Here is a 12,001-nt window from a genome sequence, read left to right on the forward strand (position 1 = left end):
GGTACTTGGAGGCACATGATTAAATAGACCAAAGTCAGCATGGTTTCCATATAACAATTACAGATTACTGTCACCTAGTCCCACTGACCTGCACTCAGCCCATAACCCTCCATTCCTTTCCTGTCCGTATACCTATCCAATATTTTTTCCATAAGGGGAAATCTTGGTTGACAAATTTGTTGGAATTCTTTGAGGAAATAACAGAAAAGACAGACAAAGGAGTGTCAGTGGATGCTGTTTACTTGGATTCGCAGAAGGTCTTTGACATGGTGCCGCACATAAGGCTGCTTAACACAAGATAAGTGTCCGTGGTATTACAGAAAGAGACTAGCATGGGTAGAAGATTGACTGGCAGGAGGCTATGAGTGACTTAAAGGGGACCTTTTCTGGTTGGCTGCCTGTAACTAGTTCCACAGCAGTTGGTGTTTGGACCGGTTCTTTTCACATTACATGTAAATAATTTGGATGATGGAATTTATGTCTTTGTGGCAAGTTTGTGGATGATATGAAGATAGGTGGAGGGGCAGGTAGTGTTGAAGCAGGAAGTCTGCTGAAAGACCTGGGTAGTTGGGAGAATGGGCAAAGAAGTGGCAGGTGGAATTTAGCATATCGAAGTGTAATCATGCACTTTGGTAGAGGGAATAAAGGCATAATTTTCTAAATGAAGAGAAAACTTAAAAGTCAGAGGTGCAAAGGGATCTCGTGCAGGATTCTCTAAAGGTTAACTGCAGGTTGAGTTGGAAAGCAAATACAATACTGCATTAGCATTCCTTTCAAGAGAACTAGAATATAAAAGCAAGTACGTATGTAATACTGAGGCTTTATAAGTCATTGGTCAGGCCACATTTGGAGTATTGTGAGTAGTTTTGGGTACCTATCTAAAAGATGTGCTGGAACTGGAGAGGGTCCAGAGGAGTTTCATGAGAATAATTCTGAAGATGAAAGGGTTAACATATGAGGAGAGTCTGACTCCTGACTGTACTGCAGGAGTTTAGAAGAATGAGGGTGCATCTCATTGAAACCTATAGAGTATTGAAAGGTCTGGATGGGGTGGTGTAGGGAGGATGTTTCCTTTATTGGGTTGACCAAAGAGCACAGCCTCAGAAGAGAGGCCTGTCCATTTAGAACAGAGAGGAGGAATTTCTTTAGCCAGAGGGTAGTGAGTCTGTGGAGTACATTGCTACAGACGGCTGTGGAGGGAAACTCATTGAATGCATTTAAAGCAGAGGTTCATATGTTCTTGATTATTCAGGGCATTTAATGTTAAAGGGAGAAAGCAGAAGTCTGGGGTTGAGAGGGATAATTAACCAGGCATGAAATGCTGGAGCTGATTTAATGGGCACACTGGTCTAATTCTGCTCCTGTGTCTTATGGTCTAACATTTCAGTCTGTATGTTACCACCTTAGATTTTCATGGTATAAAGGTATAAATGATCAGGTAGGTCCTTGTAGACCATACATTAGGTAATTAAAAGGAATGGTAATATGTTGGCTGAAGCCACATCTGTGATGCAACCTGTATCATATTTTGAATGTATGGAAATAGGTAACTTGAATAAAAATATACACTGTTCTTTTTGAATTCCACTTAAAAATATCACAGATGACTGTGGTTGCATTCCACATACAGATGCAAGTTTAAAACAAAAACAGAAACCTGAAATGATTTAGCAGCATCAGTAGGGAAAGAAGCCGAGTCAACAGTTTGTGCTAAAATTACTTCTCAGAACTAAGAGAGTGAGAAGACAAACATTTAAAGTTGCAGGAAGATGAAGTGGTGGGGAAAAACTAGGGAAATACCTGGGATAGGATTGTTTCAGTTTGTATCTTGTATCATTTTGTTCCAACTGCAGGTTTTAAAGTAATTATCACCATCACAACCACAGTCCACATCCTATCACAGACATTCCTTTTCTTCTCCTTGTCCTCTTTCTCTCTGCAACTTAGAGCACATTCATCTTCTCACTTTTTCAGCAAATGGTAAAAAGCAACTGTTTCTCCATGATAGTTCAAACATTCCGATTTTTATTTAAAATTCTGTGATATTTATGATTACCCCAGGGGAAAAAACTTTGTTTTTTTAAATAAACACAAAGTACACTGCAGAAGCTGTGGTCAAAGCAACACGTACAACAAGCTGGAGGAACTCGGCAGGTCAGGCAGCATCCGTGGAAATGAGCAGTCAACGTTTCCACGGATGCTGCCCGACCTGCTGAGTTCCCCCAGTTTGTTGTACATATTTTTTTTAATGCTAGTTATATTGATGAATCTTAAAAAAACTCAATAAGTGCTGATTGAGTTAATGTTTCTTTGAAGAGTAAGTCACTCACGAGTTTGCAAAACATTATGAACAATGCAATTTGTATTTTTTTAAAATGCCAAGTTGCCCAAAACAAGGTACAACTAGCTGTTCTGTTAAAGCTAGCTACATTCTCAACATTTTTCCCCACTAGATTCAACTACTTTGTTCTGTCAGTAACTGTATCTTCCTTGAATCATTTACAAGAGAATTTGGATAATCCCAGTCCATCTGTAATATACAAATAGGGTGCAATCAGTCACAAATCAGAATTGAACTTGGCTAAATTTCATAACATTCCCCTCTGTTGATTAAAAATTAACACAAAGAAACTCTCATTTCTAGGACCATACTGCACAATTTTAACTAACACTGAGAACTGAAATTGCTTTTGGTCATTGTCCAAAAGGTAGAGGCCCAGGCAGCCTGTTGATCCCTTCTTACTGAACAGTAAATCAAATTGATTCTTTTGTAGAAAAAAAATTGAGGCTAATTAATGTGAATTAGATGATTATTACAGCAAATTTAAGGATCTATCTCCTTGTAAAATTCAACAAACAGAAATTGGTTCCTAACAGTGCATTAGGCATGATTACTCAAACAAATTTACATTGTGAAATGGAATGGGAAAGTGAGAAGACAAGTGGTTTAAATTGCAGAAAGAGGGAGGAGTGGAGAGAACACAGGAAATGAGTCAAAAGATGTAGACTTCAAAAACTCTTGCAATGGATGGTACAAATATTTTATGGGGAGATGTTGTAGCCATTATAGTAATCTGAAAACCACTATCTACCTACAAAACAGATGGAACTTAAAGAGAAAAATCTGACAGAATACAGCAGAAACCTTTTGCACCTAGTGCAGAACTGGGAAGCAGGTAAACAACACAAGCAGGTGTTCGAAGATAGCAGATGTGAGTAAGGGGTAGAATGAGAATGTAAAAACACATACAAATGCACTTGTATGTGGAGGAGTTGAGGGCACAGTATCTAGAATCAGCACACACACCCCTATACAGTGACTCTCTCCTTTTGGGGACCCTAAAAAGTGCAAAGCAAGGAGAGAGGGATGGTAGCTGCTCAAGGAGCATGAAAATAGTGCCCGTGGTTTTGGGAAAACAACCCTCCCAGCGTGTGGGACTGTGCTGGGGCTCAATCGAGACAGTACTGGGGCTCTTCCTTCCAAAAACCTTGTGGAAGAGAGGGCAGATATGCAACTACTCTCCCCTCCCAGCTATTAGCACTGCATGGCTCCTGACCATGAATGATGGCTGAGAAAAGACAGTCTCTAATTCTCAACACCTGTCACAAAATTAAAAAAACATGTTTACCTAAGTTTAACCAGTAATAAAAATGCATCCTGAATTTTATGGATTATAATTTATGTCAGGTTTTTTTTCAGTTTAGCCAGCAATTCAGGATGGGTCTTAAGTAGTTATTGGACTCATTGATCACAGAGGGTTTTTAATTGAATTGAGCTAATTTAATCTTTTGAATCAAACTTGCTTATCAGTACTAAGTTTTTTTTAGGAGTACATGGCAGTCATCTTGAAAACAGTTGGGTAAAGCTGGGTGCTTGCTGGTCAGCATAGATGTAGTGAACTAGAGGGCCCGTTTCCAAGTTGTATGACCTTGACTTCTTTGAAATGCAAAACCATTAACACCATATTGGTAACATGCTCTGACTGACAATGTATAACAATGTTCAGACACTGCAAAGCCAGGCTGTGTGGTAGACATTTTTCCCCAATACTGAAAACAAAGATTCTACCTCACAGCCTGAGAAATCAAATGCCAGACTGTATTGAGGGGTCCATATCATCAAACTAATACAGGGCAAAATAAAAAAACAACCAGTTCATAGAAACATAGAAAACCTACAGCATAATACAGGCCCTTTGGCCCACAAAGCTGTGCCGAACATGTCCCTACCTAGGCTTTACACATAGCCCTCTATTTTTCTAAGCTCCATGTAGCCATCCAGTAGTCTCTTAAAAGGCCCTATTGTTTCCGCCTCCTCCACTGTGCTGGTAGCCCATTCAACGCACTCACCACTCTCTGTGTAAAAAAAACTTACCCCTGACATCTCCTCTGTACTTATTTCCAAGCACCTTAAAACTGTGCCCTCTCATGCTAGCCATTTCAGCCCTGGGGAAAAGCCTCTGACTATCCACACAATCAAATTATCTTGTACACCACAATCAGGTCACCTCTCATCCTCCGCTGCTCCAAGGGCCGAGTTGACTCAGCCTATTCTCATAAGGCATGCTCCACAATTCAGGCAACATCCTTGTAAATCTCCTCTGCACCCTTTCTATGGTTTCCAAATCCTTCCTGTAGTGAATTGACCAGAACTGAGCACAGTACTCCAAGTGGGGTCTGACCAGGGTCCTATATAGCTGCAACACTACCTCTTGGCTCCTAAACTCAATTCCACGATTGATGAAGGCCTTCGTAACCACAAAGTCAACCTGCGCAGAAGCTTTGAGTGTCCCAGATCCCTCTGATCCTCCACACTACCAAGAGTCTTACCGTTAATACAATATTCTGCCATCATATTTGACCTACCAAAATCAACCACCTCACAAGTTTATTTTAGAAGACCTACCATTTTCATGTTATCCTAATGAGACATTTCTAAGCTATACCATTTACAGATTGTCCATTTAATATTCAAACATAACCCTATTGATTTAAATTTATTTTACTATGAATAAAGCTTTGGATCCTAGTACAAAAGTTATGTAAAAAAAACAACAAACCTGAGATTGGAATAGGCTGAAGGAACTCAAACACAAGCCAAACAAAAAAAGCTTTCACTACAATTCAGAGGCAATTTTGACAGGTTCCTGGAGGAACTTAACAGGCCAGGCAACATCTATGGAAAAAAGTAGTCAATGTTTTGGGTTGAAACCCTTCGGCAGGACTGGAGAAAAAAAGCTGAGGAGTAGATTTGAAAGGTGGGGGAGGGGAGCGAAAAACACCAGGCGACGGGTGAAACTTGGATGGGGAGGGATGAAGCATTCCCATACCGATATGTCCATCCATGGCCTCTGCCACTGTCGTGATAAGGCCACACTTAGGTTGGAGGAACGACGCCTTATATTCCGTCTGGGTTGCTTCCAACCTGATGGCATGAACATCGATTTCTCAAACATCCAGTACAGGTGTCCCCCCTTTACAAAGGTAGAGCGTTCCTATGAAACCTTTCTTAAGCCAGAATGGCATAAAGCGAAGAACCATTAATTTATATCGGCAACATTTTCTTAAAAGCAAAAATCCTCTTTGTAATGCAAAAACTGGTTACTAATGTAGGTCGTTTGTAAAAGCGAAGTGGCATAATGCAAACATTTGTAAAGTGGGGGCTACCTGTGATGCCTCCCCCCCACCCCCGCTTCACTATTTCCCTCTCTTGTGTGATCTCCTTGCCCGCCCATCGCTTCCCTCTGCCTCTTTCTTCCATGGCCTTCTGTCTCTTTCACCTATCAGCTTCCTAGATCTTTGCTTCACATCTCCCCCTTCCAAGTTTCACCTGTTGCCTGGCGTTTCTATCCCCTCTTCCCACCTTTCAAATCTACTCCTCAGCTTTTTTTCTCCAGTTCTGCCAAAGGGTTTCGACCCAAAACGTCAACTGTACTTTTTTTCCATAGATGCTGCCTGGCCTGCTGAGCTCCTCCAGCATTTTGTGTCTGTTGCTCGGATTTCCAGCATCTGCAGATATTCTCTTGCTTGTGATTTGACAGGTTTCTGTCTGGTCCTAGAGTCCAAAGCTGGGTACCTTGGAACTAAATCTAACCATGTCAGTCGTCAGTTGTGTGACCACTGCACTAGTTAGGCACAGGAGTACATTCAGCTAGAGACTCATTCCACCGAGATGCAACACTGAGCGTCATAGGAAGTCATTCCTGCCTGTGGCCATCAAACTTTACAACTCCTTCCTCAGAGTGTCAGACACCCTGAGCCAATAGGCTGGTCCTGGACTTGGCATAATTTACTTATTATTACTTAATTATTTATGGTTTTATATTGCTATATTTCTACACTATTTCGTTGGTGTGACTGTAACAAAACCCAATTTCCCTCAGGATCAATAATGTATGTCTGTCTGTCTGTCTAGTCACAGTGCAGGATGAATTCCAAAGTAATTGCAGCCAAGTAATTCACTTTTAGCAGCACTTTGCAAAAGTCACTAAATTTGTTCTCAAAGGAGAAAACTTTTTTAAAAAATCAGTTTGATCGAAGTTATACTCTGCTATTATGCGAATCCTGTTGAGGACCAGCTGCTGCCCGCTCTATTGTTTGTGACTGTCACTCAGAACAGGAATAGCAGGCTCTTCACCCCTGCAGCTCAAACACCCAACCCAATCCAGGCCCAGTCTGAAGGTCCGTCTCTAGCTGTACAGGAGCCCTGTGCAGGCAAGTTAGTATCAAGTATCAAGTCCAAAGAAGAAACATATAAATTAGCAAAAAAAAAGCAGCACACCTGAGGACTGGGAGAAATTCAGAGACCAGCAGAGGAGGACAAAGGGCTTAATTAGGAAAGGGAAAAAAGATTATGAGAGAAAGCTGGCAGGGAACATAAAAACTGACTGTAAAAGCTTTTATAGATACGTGAAAAGAAAAAGATTGGTCAAGACAAATGTAGGTCCTTTACAGTCAGAAACAGTTGAATTGATCATAGGGAACAAAGACATGGCAGACCAATTGAATAACTACTTCAGTTCTGTCTTCACTAAGGAGGACATAATCTTTCGGAAATAGAAAGGGACCGAGGGTCTAGTGAGATGGAGGAGTTGAGGGAAATACATGTTAGTAGGGAAGTGGTGTTAGGTAAATTGAAGGGATTAAAGGCAGATAAATCCCCAGGGCTAGATGCTCTGCATCCCAGAGTGCTTAAGGAAGTAGCCCAAGAAATAGTGGATGCATTAGTGATAATTTTTCAAAACTCCTTAGATTCTAGATTAGTTCCTGAGGATTGGAGGGTGGCTAATGTAACCTCACTTTTTAAAAAAGGAGGGAGAGAGAAACCGGGGAATTATAGACCGGTTAGTCTGACATCGGTGGTGGGGAAAATGCTAGAGTTGGTTATCAAAGATGTAATAACAGCACATTTGGAAAGAGGTGAAATCATCGGACAAAGTCAGCATGGATTTGTGAAAGGAAAATCATGTTTGACGAATCTTATAGAATTTTTTGAAGATGTAACTAGTAGAGTAGATGGGGAGAGCCAGTGGATGTGGTATATTTAGATTTTCAAAAGGCTTTTGACAAGGTCCCACACAGGAGATTAGTGTGCAAACTTAAAGCACATGGTATTGGGAGCATGGTATTTATGTGGATAGAGCATTGGTTGGCAGACAGGAAGCAAAGAGTGGGAGTAAACAGGACCTTTTCAGAATGGCAGGCAGTGACTAGTGGGGTACCGCAAGGCTCAGTGCTGGGACCCCAGTTGTTTACTATATTAATGATTTAGACGAGGGAATTAAATGCAGCATCTCCAAGTTTGCAGATGACACGAAACTGGGCGGTGGTGTTAGCTGTGAGGAGGATGCAGGGTGACTTGGATAGGTTAGGTGAGTGGGCATATTCATGGCAGATGCAATTTAATGTGGATAAATGTGAGGTTATCCACTTTGGTTGCAAGAACAGGAAAACAGATTATTATCTGAACAGTGGCCGATTAGGAAAAGGGGAATTGCAACGAGACCTGGGTGTCATTGTACACCAGTCATTGAAGGTGGGCATGCAGGTACAGCAGGCGGTGAAAAAGGCAAATGGTATGCTGGCATTCATAGCAAAAGGATTTGAGTACAGGAGCAGGGAGGTTCTACTGCAGTTGTACAAGGCCTTGATGAGACCGCATCTAGAATATTGTGTGCAGTTTTGGTCCCCTAATCTGAGGAAAGACATTCTTGCCATAGAGGGAGTACAGAGAAGGTTCACCAGATTGATTCCTGGGATGGCAGGACTTTCATATGAAGAAAGACTGGATCAACTAGGCTTATACTCACTGTAATTTAGAAGACTGAGGGGGAACTTATTGAAACGTATAAAATTCTAAAGGCATTGGACAGGCTATATGCAGGAAGATTGTTTCCGATGTTGGAGAAGTCCAGAACAAAGGGTCACAGTTTAAGGTTAAAGGGGAAGCTTTTTAGGACCGAGATGAGGAAAAACTTCTTCACACAGAGTGGTGAATCTGTGGAATTCTCTGCCACAGGAAACAGTTGAGGCCGGTTCATTGGCTATATTTAAGAGAAAGTTAGATATGGCCCTTGTGGCTAAAGGGATCAGGGGTATAGAGAGAAAGCAGGTACAGGATTCTGACTTGGATGATCAGCCATGATCATACTGAATGGCGGTGCAGGCTCGAAGGACCAAATGGCCTACTCCTGGACCTATTTTCTGTTTCTATCACCCTTTTTCCCCATCCACTGATCATCACAGACCAAATCAATGCATCCACAGGTGTGCCAGCAAGGTCACAGCATGAAGATGTCAGCGCGTGCAGGCCAATCATGGTACCTTTTTGGACCAAACGAACTAATAGGTGTGAAGTTACCAAGAGGAAAGTTAGCCTACAACAGAATGAGTGGAGGTCCAGGGCACAAAATTGTGGCAAAGGCATAATACTGCAGGGTTTGCAGTTTCTGACAGGTCATAATTTATTCAAGCGCTCACTGTACCATACAATACAGCACAGGAACAGACTCAAGCTGTCTGTGCCAATGATGCCAATTGAATTTGCCTGCATATGACCCATATCCCTCCACTCCCTGCCTGTTCGTGTGTCTGCCTAAGTGGTTCTTAAATGTTGCTCTGATGTATTTCTACTATCTTCCCTGGTCCCCTTGAGATGGTAAAAACATATGGGAGCAAGATTTAGGCAGGCACTTACCACTCAATGCAAGTAAACTTGCCTCCTCACAAATCTACTTTAAACTTTCCCCTTCTCTTTTCACTTAAATCTTGTCTTCTAGTCTTTTTCCTCATGGTGGAAATGTTAATCTGCCCCAACTAGGCCATCTATTACATAAACCTCTCCCTCCAACATTTCACAGAAAACTCAAGTGTATCCAACTTCTCCTTATAGCTAATTCAGGCAACATCCTGGTGAACCTCCTCTGCACTCTCAGTCTCCATGCCTTTTCTGCAATACAGCGGCCAGAACTGTACAATATTCCAAACACGGCCTATCCAAAATTTTACATAGCTGCAACCTGATTTCCTAACATTTAGCACTGTGACTAATTCAGGCAAGTATACTGTATGCCTTCTTTACCATCCTATCTACTTTTGGTGTAACATCCAAGCAGCAATGGCCTTGCACCTCGAAATCCCTAAGTACATCACTGATCCCATGAATTCTGCCACTTACATTTCATCTCCCAAAATGCAGCACCTCACACTAACCTGGACTAAACTCCATTTGTTATTTCCAACTTATCTACATTCTGCTATATCCTTTGCTCACTTTATCACTATCCACAGCTTCACCAATTTTCATCTCAAACTTAAATCAGCCCATCTACATTTTCATCCAAGATAAAATTTAAGTGTCAGCATTGATCCCTGTGAAATAGCACAAGTTATAGACCTCCAGTCAGAATAGTACCCCTCCACCACTATCCTCTAAGTCTCTAGGGATCCGATATGCCTTAATCTTCAGTCGGAAATGAGGGACCGTGACATAAGTTTTACTGAAATCCATGTAAACAACATCCACTGTTCTACCCTTACCAACTTCTCAAAATGTTCAATCAAGTTGTGAGACATGACCTCCCTCAGACAAAGCCCCCACCCCATCACTGAAAACCAATGCAAAGTAATGATTTAGTATCTCAACCATTTCTTCTTGCTCCACTCAAAAATTCCCTCCTTTGTCCTAGAGTGGCCCTATACTTTAACAACCCTAAACACAAAGGGTTCTGCAAATGCTGTAAATCTTGAGCAACACATACAAAAAATGCTGGGGGAGTTCACTCCTGATAAAGTCTTGGTCCAAATCAGCAACTTTTCTATTTCCCTCCATAGATGTTGCCTGACCTATGGATCCAGAATTGGCTTGCACACACAAGGAAGAGTGGCTGTAGATGAGTCATATTTTGCATGGAAGTCAGTGACCAGTGGTGTGCCTCAGGGATCTGTTCTGGGACCCCTTCTCTTTGTGATTTTTATAAATGACTTGGTTGCCGAAGTGGAGGGATGGGTTAGTAAACTTGCTGATGACACAAAGGTTGGGGGTGTTGTGGATAGTCTGGAGGACTGTCAGAGGTTACAGCAGGACATCAATAGGATACAAAACTGGGCTCAGAAGTGGCAGATGGACTTCAACCCAGATAAGTGTGAGGTGGTTCATTTTGCTAGGTCAAATATGATGGCAGAATATAGTATTAATGGTAAGACTCTGGGCAGTGTGGCTAAAAAACTCAGGAAGCAGAATGGAAAATAGTTCCCCAAACGTAACACAAACACCATCACAGATGAGCTGAAGAGCACAGCACAAGATATTTTAATACAATAAAAGGTGCTGCATGCCTACTACAAAAAAAAATTAAAACAGGTGGACTCTTAAATTCTATTTGGATGTTGGTATATTCATGATGTAATTTAATGTGGGGAAAAGCCTGCATGGATACTGAACAGATTTAATGCCCACTACTCTGTATTAATACTACACTATACACAAAGTTAATTCTGGAACAGTTTTGGGAACAGAACCCTTCAGAATTTTTTTTTTACAGAACTATTTTATTAACATTTAAAAAACAACAAATTTAAGTTCACAAATATCTACACCTTTGTAATTTGAAAATCATTACTTTTAACAAGTCAGGGATAAAAAAAAGCTATACTTTGCAAATTGTCAATTTTGGAAAATACTTTGAACTCAGCTGCCAGCTAATGAGCAAAGAACTAATATGCTTTAACATGTGTACTGGGAAAAAAATTAGCTATTGAAAAGAAATGCACATCTCTTGGCAAAGAGTTCTAAAATGAGAAATTTTACTAAGGGGTAATTTCTCAATTCACATTACTATTGGCAAGATGTTCAGCAGTTTTGTGTCTCTGCTTAGTGATAAAACCTTCTAAGCAGTCAAAACAATGCACCTTAGAAACACAGGTGCATGATATCACCATTAAAGAACACATCACAGTCACAACACAATGTACAAATTATCTTGCCCAGCGATTGTTCAGTATTGGTACTTTCTGGTGAACAGGAGAATCTGAAGTTAATGTGTTAATGCAAGATTCTCCTGTTGGAAACAAAATACAGTACAATCACAAATAATACTCTTATGCTCTGGAACTTGTGAAATACTAATATGAAATAGTTGTTTTACAAAATCAGTCATTGGAATAATCTCTTCCTTTACAGTAAGGACATAAACTGATGCTGGAACTTCACGTTTTATGGATGCACTTAAAACATTTTGCTTGCAAGCATTCCACCAGATAATCCTTTTGACTAGAATAGATAGTCCATTAGCGTATCCCGTATAGCATTATAAAATCAAAGTCCTGGAGGTGTGTGTAGATTTGAAGGCATTTAAATACTTCCTGGCTTTCTCAGTCATTATTAGCTGATCCTTTGTTCTTCCACAGACTACTGCTTCCCAAGTACTACTCATCTGCAAACATTAACAGGGCAAACAGATTAGAGATCACAAATAACTTTTTGTTAAAGATCCTCTTACTA

At 40.9% G+C, this 12,001-nt stretch overlaps 1 protein-coding gene across 2 annotated transcripts in view; it reads right to left on the reverse strand.

Annotated features, from left to right (window-relative positions):
• Positions 1-11,090: 11,090 nt before the first annotated feature.
• Positions 11,091-12,001, reverse strand: part of mybl2b (v-myb avian myeloblastosis viral oncogene homolog-like 2b) — a 60,108-nt gene continuing 59,197 nt past the window's right edge. For both annotated transcript variants that reach the window (XM_059978778.1, XM_059978777.1), the window contains one exon: positions 11,091-11,933. In XM_059978778.1, coding sequence (XP_059834761.1) covers positions 11,808-11,933 — 126 coding nt within the window. In that variant the 3' untranslated portion in view covers positions 11,091-11,807. The remainder of the gene's footprint in view (positions 11,934-12,001) is intronic.

Source organism: Hypanus sabinus, chromosome 9, assembly GCF_030144855.1.
Source record: "Hypanus sabinus isolate sHypSab1 chromosome 9, sHypSab1.hap1, whole genome shotgun sequence".
NCBI lineage: Eukaryota > Metazoa > Chordata > Chondrichthyes > Myliobatiformes > Dasyatidae > Hypanus > Hypanus sabinus.